The sequence below is a fragment of the Hemitrygon akajei genome, chromosome 20, assembly GCF_048418815.1.
Source record: "Hemitrygon akajei chromosome 20, sHemAka1.3, whole genome shotgun sequence".
NCBI lineage: Eukaryota > Metazoa > Chordata > Chondrichthyes > Myliobatiformes > Dasyatidae > Hemitrygon > Hemitrygon akajei.
Window position 1 is genome coordinate 59979074 of NC_133143.1, and position 23530 is coordinate 60002603.

At 41.3% G+C, this 23530-nt stretch overlaps 1 protein-coding gene across 1 annotated transcript in view; it reads right to left on the reverse strand.

Moving 5' to 3' along the window:
- Positions 1-20682: 20682 nt before the first annotated feature.
- The window catches only part of LOC140713834 (ornithine decarboxylase-like), a 43142-nt gene continuing 40294 nt past the window's right edge, over positions 20683-23530 (reverse strand). Inside the window, exon 10 of the mRNA XM_073024403.1 lies at positions 20683-20901. Coding sequence (XP_072880504.1) covers positions 20683-20901 — 219 coding nt within the window. The remainder of the gene's footprint in view (positions 20902-23530) is intronic.

The window sequence follows — 23530 nt, forward strand, 5'->3', positions numbered from 1 at the left end:
CTGTCCCGGAGCCTGTTGGTCCTGGCTTTCAAGCTGTGGTGCCGTTTCCCGGGTGGTAGCAGCTGGAACAGTTTGTGGGTGGGGTGACTCGGGTCTCCAATGGTCCTCCGGGCCCTTTTTACACACCTGTCTTTGTAAATGTCCGGAATAGTGGGAAGTTCACCTCTACAGATGTGCTGGGCTGTCTGCACCACTCTCTGCAGAGTCCTGTGATTGAGGGAATGTAATGAGGTGCTTGGTAGGGGGAGGATTCAGTTTTCACACACTATACAAATGAAGGGTCTCGACCCAAAACACTGACTCTCGATTTCCCTCCACAGATGCTGTCTGACCCATTGAGTTTCTCTGGCATTTTCTTCATTCACTCCAGTCTCCTGTGTCTCTGTCTCCTCTGGCTCTACCTGTGCACTTTCATTTTCTTTTGTAATTTACTTGCTTTATTTCAGCCTTCTTTCACGTTGTGCGAGTACATCTTGAATCTGTCCCCAAAAATGGGAGATGTATAGTGCAATCAACTTGACCTCATAATCATTCCCAGCAGTATAATTGGTAGGGAGGGGAGTAAGATATAAATAGGCAGATATAAATATATTCCTCTCTTTTAAAGATTAACTTTATTTATCACAAGTACATAGAAACATACAATAAAATGCATCATTTGCATCAAGTCAGTGAGGACTGTGCTGGGTACTTCTGATGCCAACATAGCATGCCCACAACTCACTAACCCTAATCTTTGGAATTTGAGAGGAAATCCATGGGTCTCAGGGAGAACATATAAACTCCTTACGGACAGCGGCAGGAATTCAATGTTCAAAGTAAATTTATCATCAAAATACATACAGGTCACCATAAGCAAGTCATTTTCTTGAGGCATACTCAATAAATCCAAAATATAATAATGACCATAATAGAACCAGTGAAAGACTGCACCATCTGGATGGACAACCATTGTTCAAAAGACAACAAACTGTGCAAATTCAAAAGAAAGGAAATAATAATAAAAATATAAATAAATGCATACATACATAAGCAATAAATATCAAGGACATGAGATGAAGAGTCCTTGAAAGTGAGTCCATAAGTTGTGGGAATATTTCAGCGATGGGGCAAGTGAAGTTGAATGAAATTATCGCCTTTCATTCAAGAGCCTGATGGTTGAGAGATAATAACTGTTCTTGAATATGGTAGCGTGAATCCTGAGGCTCCTGTACCTTCTACCTGATGCCTGCAGTGAGTAGAGAGCATGTCCGGGGTGGTGGGGGTCCATGATGATGGATGCTGCTTTCTTGCGACAATGTTCTGTGTAAATGTGCACAATTGAATGCCAGTCACTGGCACTGTAAACTGATGAACTAATTGCTGTGTTACTTTGCTGCTCTTGTTGATATACTGGCAACATAAAATAACTCTAAGCTTCCCAGTTCCTCCTCAGAAATGCAGCAGCTGGTTTTCCTTACTGGATATTAACAAATTAATCCTGCAGCATGCACTCCAAATTGAACTGGACAAAGATGGAATGTTTAACACTACCATTGTAACAGTTAATCCTTCTTCCGCAGTTCATAAACAGAGACCAAATTTTACAATTTGCAATTATGCAAGCTGTTCATAACAATTATGCAAGTCGAGATGGGAAACTGCTTCCTGTTTAAGTTCCTGAAAAGATTACTAGCTGCCCTAGAGCTACCGTACAGAAGGGTTGTGGGCTTAAAATGCACATTAAGTTATTAAAGGAATTGCATCACTCTGTTAGCAAATAAGTTAACTATTTGAATTATAGTTAATGTGTAGGCCTCCGTGATAGACCATGGATTTGCATCTTGGAAAGTTTCCAGGGCGCAAGCCTGGGCAAGTTTTTTTTTATGGGAGACCGGCAGTTGCCCAAGCTGCAAGTCTCCCCTCTCCACACCACCAATGTTGTCCAAAGGAAGGGCATTAGAATAGAACATAGAACATAGAATAGTACAGCATTTCAATATTACAGGCCCTTCAGCCCACAATGTCGTGCTGACCCTCAAACCCTGCCTCACATAACCCCCACCTTAAGTTCCTCCATATACTTGTCTAGTAGTCTCTTAAACTTCACTAGTGTGTCTGCCTCCACCACTGACAATAGTTAATGTAATATTAATTTAATATGAATTTAAAAAACTAAAACATGCCCTAATAAGTAATATTGACAATGGATGCTACATGATTCACCAGCAGATACCACAGCAGTGAAGCAGTTAGTGCGACACTTTTCCAGTTTAGGGTGGTCGAGTTCAGAGTTCAATTCCAACATGTCTGTAAGGAATCTATACCTCCTCTCCGTGGAATGAATGTGCTTCCTCCAGTTGCTTCCCACAGTCCAGGACACACGGTTAGTATGGTTAATTGGTATGTAAATTGTCCCATGATTAGACTAGGGCTAAGTCGGTGAGTTCCCGATGAAGGGTCTCGACCCAAAACATTAACTTTTTACTCTTTTCCATAGTTGCTGCCTCACGCATCTGCCAAGTCCCTCCAGCATTCTGGGTGTGTTCTTTGGGTTTCCAGCATCTGCAGATTTTTTCCATTTATATGGATATCAATTTCCCAGTTTAATGGACTGACTGGAGATCTTTCATGGCATCCTGAGAGATCATATGTTCCCAGTTTATCCAAAAGACAACACCACCCTCAATAAGTAAACAGTGTCAAAAATACAGTAATCACCTTCAATAGGATGGTAAATTCCCCAATAGAATTGCTTAAATTTCACATGAAAAATGAAATTTGCATACAAATCACAAAGTACATGGAACTGCTAAAAGTCAGAGGATAAGAGCAAAACTTGCATTATTCAAAGTAGTTCCCGTGTGATCTCTCAACATACTCACAGTGATAGAAGGACACCTTGTGGCCATTACTCACAGTTAAAGTACAAGGTAAGGGTTGGTTTTGGGGTGATATAATTTGCAGAGCAGACACAATGGGCCAAATAGCCAAATTCTGCTCCAATATTTTATGGTTCTATCTTATATCTTATGATCAATAACTACAGCTTCAAATGTATGGAACAAAAATGTCTGTCCACCATAGGCGAAGCATATATTTTGTAGTTTAAAGTAAATGAGTGAAGAGCTGGAGATGGTTTAGTAGCAAAGGGCTACCAATCAAATCGGTATAGTGGCTTCAACAATTTCCAGACCTGCAAAATCAGATTACAACTAATGTGAATTTTCTTGAGCTGAAGCCTAGAAACACAACCCAACTGATTTTCCAACCACATAGCTACTGTGGCTTTAGAGTGTGTTTTGTCAACTGACCCCATGTAAAACAACATGGGGCATTGTCCGAAACAGCTCCACTTCCATTTAATTAAAATATAGCAAAGTAGGATGGAATGCAGGCTTTCTTTATCAAGTATTATATTTTCTGTGCCATGCCATTGCCGTGACTGTGAATGAAACCACTAGAGGGTAGATATAGGGAGTCACTCAAAAGAGAGAGAGGGAGACCCAAATTTACAGCACATTTTTATATGTTAAAGAACAAAGTTAAGAAGACAATTTCTATAGTTACAATGCCCTTATAATGCTTCTTTTGAGTTATGTGTGGTTTTTCAAATTCCTTGGTCTTCCCACCAACTCATCCAAAATGAGTGTTAATTTTTGTGGTCTCTGAGTTGTTTTCCTGCACTGGGGTATTGATTGCATTCATGCATATGCAGATATATCAGTCAGTTGGGTGTTCCCTGGTGTGCAATTTACTCTAAAGCGCAGCTTCGAGAAAACGATTGTTCTGAGCTGGATTTTAAATTCAATCTACAATCTATATTCAGATCTGAAGGTTGTTTGGTACTGAAGTTAATATTTGCTAATTTGTTAATATTGCATCTCCAAAATACAAGTCCCTCCTCTTGGTCCTTCTGGGCAAAAATAACTTTGTTCCAGGAAAGGCCAAACTCAAAGGAGGATCAGTATAAAAGGGGGCAGAGAAATTGCACTGAACTTTGGACTCCCTTTCCCAATTACCTATTTGATCCCTCTGTGGATCGATAACTACACTATCATCCCTAATGGCTACTCACAAGCTCAATGCAGCGATTGTTCCAGAAATTTGACCAACTGTATTTAAAATGCAGCTTTGTCATCCGTGTGCCTGTTGCCTCCTTCCCTGCTGGTCGATCGTGGTTTACCTGTGTTCTTCTTCATCTCTCTGTTCATTGAAAGCTAAAACTCGGCAGTGGTTACTCTCTGGTCAGGGGCACCAGCAAGGTAAATGTATCAGGCAATAGTTCACACTCCACGCCATGGCAGAAGATTATCAGAATCTTGACTCTCAGCTCATCGATGTATAGGAGGAGTTGGGGTGGTTGTATAGTTTAAACTTGAGCCTAGTGTCTCCACTGTCTACCTCACCGAGTCTGAACACAAACACAGGTGCCGTTCGTCCGGAGCTCTGCTTGTGGTTCTCACCTGGAAACGAAACCAGTTTTTTCAGTCAGCTCCCTTATCACGGCTTGGTCACCTGGCTGTGGGATGACTGCGTTGTCTCCCTTTGCCTCTCTCTGAATTGCAATATGTTGCTGCTGCTTTGCTCGATCCCTCAATGTGTTACCCTGATTACAGTGGACTTTCACACCTCCATGTAATCTTACTAAATTGGCAGTTGTAGTTTCTCTAGTACTCTTGTAATTTCTGCTGCTTCTCGTTCTTCAGCTGTCCTCCTCCCACTGATGTCTGCCCACTTGTTCCCTCTCTGCTCCATACTATCCCCTTTCTTGTGAGCCTTTACTTTAGCCTCAGCTCTCTCCTCAGGCAGCTGCACTACTTCTAACAGCTCCTGACTGTGCTTGGCCCCAAGCCTTGGGACCTCCAGACATGATCTCCACACATTGTCCTGTCTCTCCACCCTGCTTGATGCTGCTGTCTGTCTCTTTATCAATCATTTTGGCTGCACTGTGGGTCACACATGTTCACTGTCCCTGTCTTGTCCTCGTTATTTCTCCTTTTCCCGAGTCTATGATAGCTCCTGCCTCACTCAGTGTGTCTATCTCCTGGATTGTACCTTCATTGTTTGGGCACTCCCGGAAATCTACAGGAACCTGCACTCCCTCAATCTCAAGAACCTGGGGCTGACTTCTCTCTACCCTCATTGTTTCACCTCCTGCACAGGTAATGTAAATCGCCTCTCCAGTCGTGGGCAAGGGAAGATTAGTTATCAATACTGACAACCCAGTGTCTATTAACATTTCACATTACCAGCCCCCTAATGAACCTCTTGTGTAGATCCGTGATGAGCAGCACTGGCAATAGAGGCTGCTCTCAGCAATTCGTCTGACCTCACCAGCTCCAAAATCTGGTCAGCAGCTGGATTGGAAAGAGAGGGTGCTGCTGTCGATTCTGCCTGTTCTGGAGAGTAATTTTCACACTTTCCTCCTTTTACAGGACACTGCCTCCCGCCATGGCCCGAGAAGCCGTAGCTGTAGCATGGCACCTCCCACATCTATTCCAACAGTTCCTTGCTAAATGACCCGTTTCCTGGCACACAAAGCAAGTCCCCTGTGACATCACAGCAGCTACATTCACTACAGCCACTTTACCACTTCTCTTCCCCCTCCTCTGGTTTACCTCACCGGCCCATGATACTATCACGGAGTAGTTCGATCCCACCACTATCCCCAAATCTATAACTTCCTGGTGGGATCAGCTCAGGACTTTCATCAGCATTTTCAGGAAGACTAGGCTGTCACTCCCTGGATTATCCAAACTTAAATACTCCTCCTCAGCTCGATATTGACATTCTGTGTGATCGATGGCTGGCTCATCAGCTCTCTTAATCACCGACATTATCGTTCCCTAGTTACTCTCACCTTCCCCCAGTAACTGCCTCATTTCACCATTAAAAAAACAATATCTCTCTTCGTTGCAGGTGTTCCTGGTAGTTGCCCATGTGTCCTCCTGCACCCCTGGGTAATACTGTCCCACATATTTGCTGGGCTCTTCACTTATACCAATACAAAGGTGCATCTGGTGAAACTCAATCATTTCCTTGAGCTTATACCAGAATTCTGCTTTAAGGGAGGGCCACCCTGACAAAATGTTCTGCTTCTCCCCGGAGGTGAAAGGTGTGCAGATGGTCATAATCAAGGTCAAGGGCAGGTTCTGGTCATCAGGGTTCTCGACCTGACATCGCCTGACCTCACATCCTGACAGACATATCTCAGTATAGCCTTCCCCTCAATTGGCACCACACTAATTCCCACTTTATGCAAAATATAAGTGATGGATAAAAATTAAACACTACACGCTTAAAACTGGAGAGTACGTACTCTTCAATCTACCACTTAGGTGTGTCTGAACTCATAATGTCTGTTGTATTCCATTGCATTTAAAACCTGTTACACCAAAGTTACAGACTTATTCTTAAAAAATACATACACACACACACACGCACACACACACACACACACACACACACACACACACACACACACACACACACACACACACACACACACACACACACATTTTATAGTGTGTTTGTGATACTTCGGGAACAGATTTAAGTGTGAGTACTAATCTTAAAAAAAATACTCACCCACTTAAACTGTGAGATTATTGCTGGGCACACAATGGGATACGAACATATCCCAGGTGAGCCCCCAAATGTTGTGACTGCGAATGAAGTCACCAGAGAGAATTAGCTGGTAGATATTAAAGTCTTTATTCAGGACAGAAACACACCAGCTTACAGCCTTTGAGGTCACTTATGAGACAGAGACTCCCCAACCTAACATTACAGCACATTTTTATATGTTATAGAAGAAAAGTAACAGGACAATTTCTGTAGTTAGAATGTCTTCATAATGCTTCTTTTCTTTCTCTGTCCTTCAATATGCCTGAACACTGATCTTTGTTGGATTTTGACATCTCACTCCACTTGTTTGGCAGTTTGCACCAGATCATGGTAGGAAACAGCATTTTCATTCCAAGTTGCTTTCATTAGCTTCACCACTTTGGAAACATCTGGTTTCAAGTCATTCATGACTTGAAGGAGCCAAATGTGAATTCTTCTATAATATCTTCAGTTGTTCCTTGAACTCCTGAATAGTTGATCAAAACTGTCCTATAGTGGCCTTCATATTCAAAATCATCCTCCGAATCCTTTTGCGGTCTAGTTGTAGATGGCAAACCTCCTGTCTGCTTTCATAATCTCCTTTTTCTTTCTTGTGTGCTTTTCATTCCCTTATTTTTATTTAGGCAATTACCTCATCATTGTCATCATCAACTAAGTCACCAGAGGTCTCTGTTGAGTCAGTTTTACATCTATTTTGTAGTTCCTTGAAGTTTCCGAGGTGGCGCTGTTTCTATGGACTATTCACCGATGGCTGCATTCCAACATAAGTGACACTACTGTTAGATGATCCATTGGGTTGGCAGAACCGTCCACCGAAGGTCCCTGCTGTGCATCATAATTTTAGTCATAGAAAGTACAGCACAGAAACAGGCCCTTCAGCCCATCTGGTGTGTGTTGAACCATTTAAACTGCCTACTTCACTCAGCTTGCACCAGGACCATAGCCCTCCATACCCCTACCATCCATGTATCCATCCAAACTTCTCTTAAACATTGAATTCGAGCTTGCATGCACCACTTGTGCTGGCAGATTATTCCACACTCTTTCGACCCTCTGAGTGAAGAAGTTTCCCCTCATGTTCCCCTTACACTTTTCTCCTTTCACCTTTAACCCATGACACATGTAGTCCCACTGAGCCTCAGGGGAAAAAGCTTGCTTGCATGTACCCTGTCTATACCCCTCATAATATTGTATACCTCTATCAAATCTCCTCTTCATCTTCTACATTCCAAGGAATAAAGCCTTAACCTATTCAATCTCTTCTTATAACTCAGGTCTAAACACAGAAACATCCTTGTAAATTTCTCTGTACTCTTTTAACCTTATTTACACCTCTCCTGTAGGAAGGTGACCAAAATTGCACACAATACTCCAAATTAGGCCTCACCAATGTCTTATACAACTTCAACATAACATCTCATCTCCTGTACTCAGAAATTTGATTTATGAAGGCCAAAAGCTTTCTTAATGACCCTATCTACCCGTGAGGCCACTTTCAACAGATCATGGACCTGTATTCTTAGATCACTCGTTCAGTTAACGAAGAGATTCTTTTGTTAAGACTTTTTACTGTCTCTATCATGCTATCCTTTCAGCATGTTACACATTTCTTCCTTTTCCCCTAACTGATTAGTTAAATTATTTACTTGCTCAGTCAACACACCATGTGCTCACTTTAGTTCATACACTTGATTTTCTAACTTGACACGTTCACGTTTAAATTTATTTATTTGACTTCCTAGCATGGCACGTTTATGCTTTCGTAGCTCTGATAATGCTGCCAGTGTCCAGTCAGTTTTATTTCCCAGCAACATTTTCTGAATCTCCTACCATATCTTTTCAACATCACTCATAAGCTAAATTTCACTAGACTCGGCCTCAATGGCATAATTTTCCCTTTTTTTTTGTTAATTGCATCAAATGCTAAAACCCTCCGTTATCTTTTCTCTCACAGCTGGAGATTACACAGTTTGTTTCTCAACTTTGTCCATTGTTCCAGTTCAATCTCAACGAGTACTTTTCACTTGGATGTCAATCACAGTTATTAGAATTGCAACCCAAAATGTGTGACTAGAGTTACAACTGAAGGTATAATAATACTAGGGCTATAACCTGAAACATCAATAGAGTCACAACCTGTAATTTTGCCACTGATGCACTCAAAATATCAATAGAGTCAGCCCATAGCATCTGTAGAGTCACAAACTGAAATATTTTAGTAGAGTTGTGCCCAAAAGGTATCAATAGTGTTGAAACCCAGAATATTTAGCATGCATCCACCACAAATAACAAAGTAAAATAGAGTATTCTTGTCACTCCTAAACTTCCTTTAGATAGTACACTGAAACAAAATCAAATGATTTCTCTGACAATTCAGGAATAGAGGATGCTCTTGTTAGCATAGCATAGAAGTGTACAGCACAGGAACAGGCCCTTCAACCCACAATGTAGTGCTGACCAGCTAAAACGCAAATCAAAAACACCCAGACACTAATCCCTCCTACCTACACAAGATCCATATCCTTCCATCTTCCTCACAACCATGTGCCTATCCAAACATCTCTTAAAAGCCTCTAATGTATTTGCTGCTACCACCATACCAGGCAGCACATTCCAGGTATCCATTACTCTCTGAGTAACAAACTTACCCCTCACATCCCCTTTGAACCTACCCCATCTCATAAACTCATTTTGGACTTCCAGCCAGGTACAGGTATTGAGCTTAACTGACATTTCGATGACAAATTCCACCATCTTCATCAGGGATGATGCCTGGGCATGTCTAGTCTAGTGGTATTATCCCCCCCCCCCCCCCACCCCATCATCCACCCACCCTTCCTGATTGGTTAGTCCTCATCCAATCAGGTTTCTGCTGTCCAATCTTATTTACAATTAAATTGCAGATCTTACTTAGAGTGAGACCTTTGTCTTTGTTAAAATTCTTTTCTTCTAGATTTATTTTAATGGCTTCCTTCACCTGGCGGTTCCAAAAGCCAGTGGTATGACACAGAAGTCTTGAGCCATTGAAGTCAATCCTATGGCCATTGCAAATGCAATGTTCTCTGCTGCCAGCTTCTTCGGGTAACCTAACAGATACACCTCCCATGCTCCTGGATGCGGGTTTCCACTGTGCATTCTGTCTGGCTGATACACGCTGCTCTGCATTCACAGGGAATCCTGTAAACACCAACAGTCCAGCAGGACTTGTGGAAAGAGTTACAGCTAACATTTTGGGTCTGAAATGTTAACTCTCTCTCTTTCCACAGATGCTGCCTAACCTTCTGAGTTTTTCCAAAATTTTCTATTTTTTTGTAGCAGATTTCCTGTGCCTGTGGTTTTTGATTTCCAATGATAATTGCAGATCTACAGACTTTTGATATTCCCCCATTAATAATTTGTTGTATATGTGTCAGGGGGCAATAGTGTCTTTTTTTCTTCTGCTTTTCCATATTTCTGTCTATACTTATTCCACAGCAGGGTCCACTGCATGGTCCTCTATGTGCTACTCACCACACTGCTAATGCTTCATTTACATAATCTGATTAACAAAGGTCAGTGATATTAAACCTGATTCTGATTTTGATTCAATACAATGCGTTTAAAAATGATATTGCAAGCTCATTGCAATTCTGATTGAAAAGCATGTGTGAATTAAGTGCATGTTGTAACTGCAAGCTGGGTTAATGAAGACAGAGTAATAGTCAACATTCATACCTTTCAATACTTCACAGCAATTGAAGAGGCAAATCAACAGTTCCAGCCATTCCTTGGACTTACTGAGGAAAACAAATAACAGTTGTTCAGACTTTGCTGTGAATTCTTGTATCACGAAGAGGTGATTTATTTTCTTGAAAACACTGTAAGCAAATTTTGTTTCAAGTGTTCTTCAGTGTAAAGTTGTCTTTGATGTAATTTCTGGTATAGGTTTGGTGTAGGAGAATGTACCTCTACATAACTGGACCATGAGCAAGTGAGCATTTAATAATTTTGGCAGCTGCTTTCCATTGACACTAATGAAGTGATTTTGCTACTGTATCCCAACCCATTCATAGAGTCATAGTCATAGAGCGCTATAGTACTATGCTGCCTCGTCCCATTGCCCTGTACCTGGACCATAGCCCTCTATTTCCCTCCCACCCATCCTTGCAGGCATACTCTATAAATCCAATGTAGAATTATATCCATAACAGGATCAATGAAAGAACACTCCAGTTTCAGTTCAACCAGCGTGCAAAAAACAACAAACTGTGCAAATAGAAAAAGAAATAAGAATTATAATATTAATAAGCAATAACTATCAAGAACATGAGATGAAGAGTTCTTCAAAGTGAACCCAAAGGCTGTGGGAACATTTCAAAGAAGGGGAAAGTGAAGTTATTTTCTTTGGTTCAAGGTCTTGTTGGAACAACGATTGTTCCTGAACCTTGTGATGTGAGTCCTGAGGCTGCTGTACTTTCTTCCTGTTGAGAGCAATGAGAAGAAAGTATGTCCTGGGTGTTGGGGATCCCAGATGATGGATGCTGCTTTCCCATGACAACATTTTGTGCAAATGTGCTCAGTGATGGCGAGGGCTTTACCTGTGATGGACTGGACCGTATCCACTACTTTTTGTAGGAATTTCTGTTCAGAGCCATTGGTGTTTCCATACCAGGCAATGATGCAAACAGTCAGTATACTCTCCAGTACTCATCTATAGGAATTTGTCAAAGTTTTATATGTCATGCCGAATATTTGCAAACTCCTAAGGAAAGCAGAGGTCCTCCTGGTTGCAGGGTAATAACTGTTCCTGAACCTGGAAGGGGGGGGACCTAACATTCCTGTAGCTCCTTAAAGAATGTCAATTTCTAGAGACTTGAAATGTAGTTTTTTTGGGGGGGCTGTAAATGAGAGATGGATTTCCTGTTGTGCTTGGAGGAGAGTGTACTGTAGGAGAAAGGAAAGGAGGAGGGAACTCAGCGGGAGGTGATAGACAGGAATCAAAATTAAAATGGCAGAGATGCAGAGAAATTTCTTTAGACAGAGGGTGGTGAGTTTGTGGAATTTGTTACCACAGGGACGCCAGGTTGTTTGGTGTATTTAAGGCAGAGCTTGATCGGTTCTTGATTGGACACTGCTTCAAAGGCTATGGGGAGAAGGCCGGGGAATTGGGGATGAGGAAGTGAAAAAAGGATCAGCCATGATTGAATGGTGGAGCAGATCCAATGAGCCAAATGGCCTAATTCTACACTGATGTCTTATGGTCTTATGAAAAGATCACAGTGGTCCTAATTCTAACTGAGATGTAATTTATATAATATTTATGTTATTTTCCATCCTGCAGGAAATTATGGAAGAGAAATGTTGTGTTTCAAAATACACCTGTATCTGGAAGGTCCATCTGCTGGTGAATCAGTATCCTGGCAAAAACTACACCATGAAAACAAAAGAACACTCCAAGCAACTCCATGAGAAGGATATTGAAAAGCACAAGTCAGGAGATGGATACAATTAAATTTCCAAGTCATGGAATATCCCTTGGAGTACAGATAAGTCAATCATCAAGAAATGGGAAGAATACGGAGGAGCTGTATATCTGTTTAGGGCAGTCTGTCCTCAAAAGCAGAGCAACTATGCAAGGAAGGGACGAGTGAGAGAGGCCACGAAGAGACATATGACAATTCTGGAGGAGTTACAAGCTTCAGTGGCTGAGATAGGAGAGACTGTGCATACAACAACTGTTGCCTGGGTGCTTCACCAGTTGTAACTTAATGGGAGAGTGACTAAGAGAATGCCACCTTCGAAGAAAACTCACATGAAATCTCAGCTAGCACTTGCCATAAGGCATGTGGGAGACACTGAAGTCAGCTGGAAGATGGTTCTATGGTCTGATGAAACCAAAATTGAGCTTTTTGGCCATCAGACTAAACACTATGTTTGGTGTAAGCTGAATACCACACATTATCAAAAGCACACCATCCCTACCATGAAGCATGGTGGTGGCTGCATCACGCTGTGGGGATGCTTCACTGTAGCAGGACCTGGAGGCTTGTGAAAGTAGAGGGTAAAATGAATGCAGCAAAATACAGGGAAATCCTGAAGGAAGACCTGATGCAGCCTGCAAGAGAACTGCAATTGGGGAGAATATCTGTTTTCCAGCAAGAAAATAACCCACGCATAAAGCCAAAGTTACACAGGAATGGCTTAAAAACAACAAAGTTAATGTCTTTGAGTGGCCAAGTCAAAGTCCAGACCTCAATCCATTCAGAATTTGTGGCTGGACTTGAAAAAGGCTGCTCAATTAGAGTCTTTTCTGTTGATCAGTGTCAGAAAAGCCAAATTAAATTTACTGTAATACCTTTTATAGGTACTGTATGATTTTGACTAGATTTGTAATGGAATGTAGTTCTTTGAACAGTTTAAAATATCTTAGACTCTCAGCATTTCATAAAGAATAGAATAATTAGTACATTTTGCAATTAATATTTTCAGTTATAATCAGAAATATTGTTATTTACTATGCTCTATGCTCTAAAGTCAATTACAGATAATAATTTAGTTAGAGCACTAACTTTGAAATGACACATGAGCTATAGTCAATGTACATTTTTTTCAACCTCATATTAGTTAAGTAATTATGACAATGAAAGTGATAATTTCAGAAGACGTTCTCAATGTTTTCTATGTCTGTGAAAGTCCAATTTTTAGCACAGAGGCTGAAAACTACCTTTCTTTAAAACAATTAATATCTTAAAACCTGATTTTAAGCCAGCTAGTATTGTTGATTCTATACTAACACTTTGGCTTATCTGTAATATTTATGTTTACAGATAAATGCAATTTTTTCATTTGCCTTTTAGATTTGGCACCCAAGGTACCTGTTATTTAATATCTCCATTAAATAAACAGTTTTGTTGGCTTGCTGAATCAATTGTGACAAAATCTCTCTTTCTGTCAAATCTTGCCAGAATTACCAATTGAATGTTAGATGGGAGATGCCAGAGAGTAGTGGTGGATAATTGTCAGCTATGTGTGGAGCCGAGGGAGATGGGAGAGATTTTGAACGATTTCTTCTCTTCGGTATTCACTAAGGAGAAGGATATCGAATGGTGTAAGGTGTGGGAAACAAGTAAGGAAGTTATGGAACCTATGACAATTAAAGAGGTGGAAGTACTGGCGCTTTTAAGAAATTTAAAAGTGGATAAATCTCCGGGTCCTGACCGGATATTCCCCAGGACCTTGAGGGAAGTTTGTGTAGAGATAGCAGGAGCTCTGACGGAGATCTTTCAGATGTCATTAGAAACAGGGATTGTGCCGGAGGATTGGCGTATTGCTCATGTGGTTCCATTGTTTAAAAAGGGTTCTAGAAGTAAGCCTGGCAATTATAGACCTGTCAGTTTGACATCAGTGGTGGGTAAATTAATGGAAAGTATTCTTAGAGATAGTATTTATAATTATCTGGATAGACAGGATCTGATTAGGAGTAGCCAGCATGGATTTGTGCGTGGAAGGTCATGTTTGACAAACCTTATTGAATTTTTTGAAGTAGTTACGAGGAATGTTGACGAGGGTAAGGCAGTGGATGTAGTCTATATGGACTTCAGCAAGGCCTTTGACAAAGTTCCACATGGAAGGTTAGTTAAGAAGGTTCAGTCGTTAGGTATTAGTGCTGGAGTAATAAAATGGATTCAACAGTGGCTAGATGGGAGATGCCAGAGAGTAGTGGTGGATAATTGTTTATCGGGATGGAGGCCGGTGACTAGCGGGGTGCCTCAGGGATCTGTTTTGGGCCCAATGTTGTTTGTAATATACATAAATGATCTGGATGATGGGGTGGTAAATTGGATTAGTAAGTATGCTGATGATACTAAGGTAGGAGGTGTTGTGGATAATGAGGTGGGTTTTCAAAGCTTGCAGGGAGATTTATGCCGGTTAGAAGAATGGGCTGAACGTTGGCAGATGGAGTTTAATGCTGAGAAGTGTGAGGTTCTACATTTTGGCAGGAATAATCCAAATAGAACATACAGGGTAAATGGTAGGGCATTGAGGAATGCAGTGGAACAGAGAGATCTAGGAATAACAGTGCATAGTTCCCTGAAGGTGGAGTCTCATGTAGATAGGGTGGTGAAGAAGGCTTTTGGAACGCTGGCCTTTATAAATCAGAGCATTGAGTACAGAAGTTGGGATGTAATGTTAAAATTGTACAAGGCATTGGTAAGGCCAAATTTGGAATATTGTGTACAGTTCTGGTCACCGAATTATAGGAAAGATATCAATAAATTAGAGAGAGTGCAGAGACGATTTACTAGGATGTTACCAGGGTTTCAGCACTTAAGTTACAGAGAAAGGTTGAACAAGTTAGGTCTCTATTCATTGGAGCGTAGAAGGTTGAGGGGGGATTTGATCGAGGTATTTAAAATGTTGAGAGGGATAGATAGAGTTGACGTGAATAGGCTGTTTCCATTGAGAGTAGGGGAGATTCAAACGAGAGGACATGATTTGAGAGTTAGGGGGCAAAAGTTTAAGGGAAACACGAGGGGGTATTTCTTTACTCAGAGAGTGATAGCTGTGTGGAATGAGCTTCCTGTAGAAGTAGTAGAGGCCAGATCAGTTGTGTCATTTAAGGTAAAATTGGATAGGTATATGGATAGGAAAGGAGTGGAGGGTTATGGGCTGAGTGCGGGTAGGTGGGACTAGGTGAGATTAAGAGTTCGGCACGGACTAGGAGGGCCGGAATGGCCTGTTTCCGTGCTGTGATTGTTATATGGTTATATGGTTATATGGATAGATAGAGTTGACGTGAATAGGCTGTTTCCATTGAGAGTAGGAGAGATTCAAACGAGAGGACATGATTTGAGAGTTAGGGGGCAAAAGTTTAAGGGAAACACGAGGGGGTATTTCTTTACTCAGAGAGTGATAGCTGTGTGGAATGAGCTTCCTGTAGAAGTAGTAGAGGCCAGTTCAGTTGTGTCATTTAAGGTAAAATTGGATAGGTATATGGACAGGAAAGGAGTCGAGGGTTATGGGCTGAGTGCGGGTAGGTGGGACTAGGTGAGATTAAGAGTTCGGCATGGACTAGGAGGGCCGGAATGGCCTGTTTCCGTGCTGTGATTGTTATATGGAATGTGGGCTGACAGATTACAGGTTTGCAAGGAAGTGTTTGGTGAGTTCCTGAGACCCTGAAACCAATTTGGAAAGGTGTGATGAATCTTTGTGGACATGGCAAATTCAACAAAGTTGCAGGGGGTGTTTCTGGTGTGCTGAAATTAGTTTAGTGTTCAGTCAGGATCCAGTCTATATTTGTAAGGGCAGGATAAACAGCTTTCGAGGATTTGGATCAATGAAGGAAAAGGAGCACTCTGAAGTTGCTGCTGGGTAGTTTATTAGAGTATAATAAGTGATAAGAAAAACTTATGAGGATATACAAAACATTAAGTTTAAAACAATGTGTAAAATCATTGATAAAAGAACCAAGTCCTACTGCTTACTACTAAGTGATGCAAAGGATTAACTAAACAAGTCTAAAACAGAGTACAGAATAATTAATACAGTAACAACTCTCAGGGCTTTCTGCTCATTGTCGATTCTAATTTACAATGAAGAGCCTGGAGACCCTTCGAGGTGCTTGGTCCCGATTGTGATTCCGGTCTGAGGACAGAAGTTCCACGGACTTGTTCCCTGTGCACATTTATATACTGTACATAATCAAGAAAGCCCACACTTCTTGTCTGATCTGCGCATAGCAGTCAGGCACAATTCAAAAATTAGTCATTTCATAAAAGCATTTTTATTGGGAGGTCTTTACCCAATAAAGCCTTGCTTGTTACTGGAAAGAAAAAAATACTTTATCAGTCACAATTTACTATGCCACTGAAATGGTTTTGTTCATCTCTTTGAAACACATTATCACATTCCTTGATACCATACATCTGCATGCTTCAAGAATCAAAACCTTAACTCTTTCTAATTTACACACTTGCTTGTTATGAGTACTGTGAATGTGCAAACTCCTATAACACAGGCGTAGCAGCCCTGGTCTTCTTACCAGAGCCCAACAGGATCTGACAATATATGGAATTTGGCTGTCAGATATCAACAACATTATCAAATCTCCTGTTTGGGTTATGTTTGGACCGACTGATGGGGTTGGGTTTTAATTTTATAATTAACAGTCTTCTAAGAAATGGATGCTCAGCTTTGGATGTATGAAGCAATACACAATTCTCTTGATATCTTCAATATCGTTTGTTTTACCAGCCAGTAACACTTTGGTTTATGTTAGTCACACAGCAACAGGAACAGCTAAACTGAAGTAAGTATGTCAGTGATATCATTACCTACAAATATCTAAAGTGAACATTAATTTTTCATTGATATAAACAGGTTAAAATTCTCTAGCCTGCCAATCTTTGGAACTGTAATTAGTTTATTATTGTCACATGTACGGAGACACAATGGAAAAACTTGTCTTGCATACTATTCATACAATCAATTTATTATATTGGTGTAGAACAAGGTACAACAATAACAATTAAGTGGAGCATCTTCAGAGAAAGTGCAGGTAAACAGTAAGTTGTAAGATCATAATGGGGTGGATTGTGAGGTTAAGAGTTCAACTTGTACTAGAGAACTATTGAATAGTCAGAGAACTGTCCTTGAGCCTGGTGGTACGTGCTTTCTGGCTTTGGTATCTTCTGTCTGATAGAAGAGAGGATGTCCAGGGTGGATGAGGTTTATGATAATGCTGGCTGATTTAATGAGGCAGAGAGTTGGAAAGACAGACTCCATTGAGGGTTGGCTGTTACTGTGATGCAGAACTGCGTCTAGAACTCTCTGCAGTTTCTTGCAGTCACATAAAGCAGTAGCCATATGAGCCATTATGCATCCAAACAGGAGAAGCAGGAGTGTTAGGTCCAACACCACCAAGTTCAGGAAGTTATTACACTTCAAACTCCTGAAGCAGCATGGAAAGCTTTACCTACCTCAACACTTGACTGATCACTGAACACAACCAATGGTCTCACTTTCAAGGACTTTATAACTCATATTCTCACTATTTATTTAGTTGTTATTATTTTTTTTAATTGGTACATTTCACCCTCTTTTGCACATTAGTTGTTTATCAGTCTTTGTGCATAGTTTTCACTGACTGCTTTGCATTTCTTTGTTTGTCTCTGAATGCCTGCAAGACAATAGACCTCAAGGTAGAATGAGATGATTTTGCTAATAAATTTACTTTGAACTTCTGTGGTGCATTAATAAACACTGGGAAGGGTGAATGGGTCATGTGAAATTTCTTCAGACCCTGAGGATGTTGAGCAGTTTGTGAGCTTTCTTGGTTGTATTGTCTATGTGATGGGACAAGGACGGGCTATTGATGTTCACTCCTAGAAACCTAAAGCTCTCAACCTCAACACCATTGACGTAGGCAAGAGCATGTGGAAAGAAGCCCCTTTCCTGAGATCAATTGCCAGCACTTCTTGTTTTTGAGGTAGTAATGAGGAACAAAGGAATGGTGGGCAAACTTAATAAGTATTTTGCATTAGCCTTCACTTGGAAGGCACCACCAGAATGCCAGAAATTTGAGATTGTCAAGGGGTAGTTGCTATTACTAAGGAGGAGATGCTTGGGACATTGAAAGGTTTGAAGGTAGCTACGTCACCTGGGCCAGACAGATTATTCCCCAGGCTTCTGAAAGAAGTAGCTGAAGAGATAGTGGAGGCAGTAGTTATGATCTTTCAAGAATCACTAGATTCTGGAATGGTTACAGAGAACTGAAAATCTATAAATGTCACTCCACTCTACAAGAAAGGAGAGAGGAAGAGAAAGGACATTATAGGTCAGTTGGCCTGACCTCAGTGGTTGGGAAGAATCAAAGTTTATTATTAAGAATGAGGTTTCATATACTTGGAGATGCATGATAAAGTAGGCCAATGTCCTCATGCTTTCCTTAAGGGGAAGTCTTGCCTAACAATTACGTTGGAATTCTTTGAGGAAATAACTGGCAGGATAGACAAAAGTTGTTTTCTTGGATTTTCATAAGGCCTTTGACAAGGTGCCACACATGAGGCTGCTAAACAAGATAAGAGCCCATGGTATTACAGGAAATATACTGCCATGGATCAAAATTTGCTCACTGGCAGGAGGCAAAGAGTGGGAATAAAGGGGGTCTATTCTGGTTGACTGCTGGTGACTAGTGGTGCTTCACAGGGGTAGGTATTGGGACCATCTTTCACGTTATTTATCGATGATTTGGATTACACATTGATGGTTTTGTGGCTAAGTTTGCAGATGATACACAGAACGGTGCAGGGGTAGTAGTGTTGAGGAAGCAGGGAGTCTGCAGAAGGATTTGGACAGACTGGGAGAATGGACAAAGAAGTGACAGATGGAAATATAGCGTAGGGAAGTTTATGATCATGCCCTTTTGTAGAAGGAACAGATTTTCTAAACAGGTAGAAAATTTAAAAATCAGAAGTGCAAAGGGACTTAGTCCTTGTAGGGAATTCCCTAAAGGTTAACTTGCAGGTAAGGAAGACAAATGCAATGTTAGCATTCATTTTGAGAGGACTAGAATATAAGAGCAAGGATGTAGCACTGAGGCTTTATAAGGCATTGGATAGACCTCACAAAGTACTGTGAGCAGTTTTGGGCTCCTTATCTAAGAAAAGCTGTGCTGGCATTGGAGAGGGTCCAGAGGAGGTTCACGAGAATGATTTCCGGAATAAAATGGTTAACATACGAGGAGCGTTTGATGGCTCTAGGCCCGTACTTGATGGAGTTTAGAAGAATAGGGGGTGGGGGTGGGATCTCAGTGAAACCTATCGAATATTGAAAGGCTTAGATACAGTGGGTGTGGAAAGGATGTTTCTTTTCATGGGTGAGTCTGGGAAAAGGAGACATTCATTTAGAAGAGTGATGAGAAGGAATTTCTTTAGCTAGAGGGTGGAGAATCTATGGAATTCATTGACTCAGAAGGCTGTGGTGGCCAAGTCTTTGAGTATATTTAAAGCAGAGGTTGATAGGTTCTTGGTAAGTCAGGATGACAAAGGTTACGAGGAGATGGTAGGAGAATGGGGTTGAGAAGGATAATAAATTAGCCATGTTCAAATGGCAGATCGATTTCTGCTCCCATTTCTAATGCTCTTATGCTTCACTGAGCAAACAGCAGAATTCAACCATCTGCACATGTAGACGGCCAAAGCAAAGAAGGGGGCGCTACTTTCACAGCCCATGATACTGGCTACTTGGTAACCAACCTCCTTACTTGGTTACACTCACAACCAGTCCATGAAATTTGAGCTGGTTATGGGGTGAGCTGTCACACCGTCACCTTGGTAAGTGAATTAGGACTGCCGAACTCAGTGTTACACAACTGCACTGGGGATAGCGCATCTTTTTGTTTTGATGGGATCGGTTCTTAGCTCCCACTCAGTTAGACAGCTATTACTAACACGACTCAGTAAAAATGTTTAACCATGCGACACTATTGCCGTTCTTGCTCTGCACATACTGTACGTAACATCTAACATAATTATTTACACCATTTAGTTTTTATTACGTACTACTACACTGATTTGATTCCTTGATGCATTGAGAATGAACAATGACCGTTTCAAGTGGTAAAATATTATGCTTTTGGAATTCTGCTTATTTTGCCCTCACCTGAGAAATAAATCCTAGGGAAATTGGAAAAGTTGTCATTGTATTGGAAATTTAATGAACAACTTCTGGTAAACTAAACACTAAAAGTTTATTAATTTCTAACATAATAGAAATGTGACAGAGAGCAGTTTAAAATTAACTTGAGAATTCAGAATAGTTCAACATTTAAATGTTGGTGGTGATTGATGAAAATTATCCTCAGCTTCTCTTAGCAATTAAAGCTCTCCTTGGACCTGCTCTTCTGTTGGATGCTGATTTTCCTTCTTTATCTTCTGGAGAATTTCCCTTTGTTTGGGAACAAAGTGACAAGTTAATTCTCATGTATAGTTGAACAGTTGTGTGCAGAGAAAGGTGTAAAACAAATGTGGGTTAAAATGTAACACATTACTGAATCACATTCTCAATTCAAATGGGAAGGAAATGAATTTGTTCCTACCAGGCTTCTTTGGTCACTACAAAGTTTGCAATGGGGCCTGGAAAACCATTGAACTTGTTTGACAACGTGATCGTGTATGCTCCCCTGTTTTGAAAGAGCAGCCAATCTCCAATTTCCAGCTCAGGCAGCTCGCAGTGATCAATGACACAGTCAGAGCCATCACAAGTTGGTCCCCAAAGTGTTGTGCTAAAAAGTTGTTGGTCTGGGCTGACTTTCTGCAGGAAGTAAATATCAGGTCAGTTGTTAACTTGGAAATAATCAAACATTGCATTGTTGGGCAACGTAAATATGTCATCTGAATGTTGCCACTTTTATCATTTATTGCTATCAACACTTTTCATCTTCTATGGACTTTTAAAAAATATCACCTCTAACTTCCACCCTGCCCTTAAATTCACTTGGTCCGTCTCCACCACCTCCCTCCCCTTTCTCAATCTCCCTGTCTCGATTTCCGGAGACAAACTGTCGACTGACATCTTTCATAAACCTACTGATTCCCACGGTCATCTTGACTATACCTCTGCCCACCCTATCTCCTGTCAAAATGCTCTTCCCTTTTCTTCGCCTCCACCGCATCTGTTGCCAGGACTTGGCTTTCGGAGATATCCTCCTTCTTTAAAGAACAGGCTTTCCCTCCCTCTACTATTGATGCTGCCCTCACCCACATCTCCTCCATTTCCCGTACATCTTCCCACTGCCTTCATAGTGACAGAGACTCTCTTATCCTTACCTACTTCCACTTCCATCACACAATCCTCTGTAACTTCTGCCATCTGCCAAGGGATCCTAACACTAAACATTTTGACTTCCCCCTCCCGTTCTCCTCTTTCCGCAGGGATCATTTCCTCTGCAGTTTGCTTGTACATTCATCCCTCCCCATTAATCACCCTCTAAGCACTGTCCTGTACATACACCTCTTCCCTCACCTGCATTCAGGGCCCCAAAATGTCCCTTCCAATGAGGCAACACTTCACCTGTGAATCTGCTGAGTTCATCGATCGGTTTTCTCCACATTGGTGAGACCTGTTGCAAATTGGGGGGCTGCTTTATGGAGCACCTCTGCACCATCCACCACCAGTGGCCAAACATTTTAATTCCATTTCTCATTCCCTTTCCAACATGTTGATCCATGGCCTGCTCTTGTGCCAAAACGAGACCACCCTCAGGGTTGAGAAGCAGCACCTTATACTTCACCTGGGTGCCCACCAACCTTATGGTATGAATACTAATTTCTCCTGGCAGTGGACAAATTTCCTCCTGACACCTTCCTCTATTTCCATTTTTGACCTTTAGCTCCTCTCACCTCCCCCTGGGTTGCCTCCTTCCCTTTCTCCTTTTGTTCACTCTCATATCCTATCGGATTCTTTCTTCTATGGCCCTTTACCCTTTACCTGGCTTCACTAATTAAGTTCCAGCTCGCCTCTTCCCCCTCCATTCTCCGTCCTGAGGAAGGGTCTCAGCCCGAAACGTCGACTGTTAACTCTTTTTCCATAGATGCTGCTTGACCCGCTGAGTTCCTCCTGCATTTTGTGTGTGTTGCTGTCCTTTATGTTAGTATATAATTAGTAGATGGCCATTTTAATCATCCTCTTGAAGAATTGCTTATGGGTTCCAATCCTTTGTACCAATAGCCTCTTGTCTACCACCTGTTATATATTGGAAATATTGAGGCAGATCTTCCACTGCACTTTAACTAAAGGTTGCTACCCCTGGGTCATGCTTGTATTGGTAAGGTCTCGGGCATGATCTTTAATTGGGAACCTCGAACACTGGCTGCGTGCCCTGCAGCTGGTTTTAGCAGCTGGCAGGCTCTGCCTTAATATTGATTGTCACAAATATTCAGTAACTGTTTAAAAATTAGATTTAATTTTACTAAAACCATATATCCACGTAAAAATAATTTTCAGAATAAAGTTTATTGCGAATGCCAAATGCAGGAGATTTGACTTGGTACAAGTTTTGTAGACACTTTCCACACCAGGAACTGAGAAACTACGGAAGATGGCATCTAGCACACTGGACTTGCCATTGCTAGATGGGCACCTACATTGTAGCTTGCACTTGGGATTTTCACAATTCCCCTCAACCCACGCAATCCCACCCCATCCACGGACTTAACATGAATGTCTTTAAACAGTAAGTTAGACATGGAATAAGTAATATTCCATATTTAACGTAAAGTTCTGCCTCTCTAGGTTTTAGGTGTGCCCACTACACATGAAGGTAGCCCCCAGATAAAGGATTATTGACCTGAAACATTAACTTTATTTCACTCTCCATAGTTATCAGAGTTGCTGGGTAACTCCAGAGATTTGTTTCTAAGCCTGATTGTTGTGAACCTTTTTCCATTATACATGCATGAATAACTTTGTGTGCTATCATCAACAAACATCTCCAGTTCTGATCTTAAAATGGAAGGGAAACCAACAGCTAGATTTACCCTGGATAATGTTTTGAGGCTGTAATGTTCCTGCCTTGATGCCATTGCCTTCTGTGTCTCCAGGTCTCTGAGGACCCATTCAGCCAAGACAGACAGACATACTTTATTGATCCTGAGGGAAATTGGGTTTCGTTACAGTCGCACCAACCAAGAATAGTATAGAAATATAGCAATATAAAACCATAAATAATTAAATAATAAGTTAATTATGCCAAATGGAAAAAGTCCCGGACAAGCCTATTGTCTCAGACTGTCTGACACTCCGAGGGAGGAGTTGTAAAGTTTGATGGCCACAGGTAGGAATGACTTCCTATGATGCTCAGTGTTACATCTCGGTGGAATGAGTCTCTGGCTGAATGTACTCCTGTGCCTAACCAGTACATTATGGAGTGGATGGGAGACAT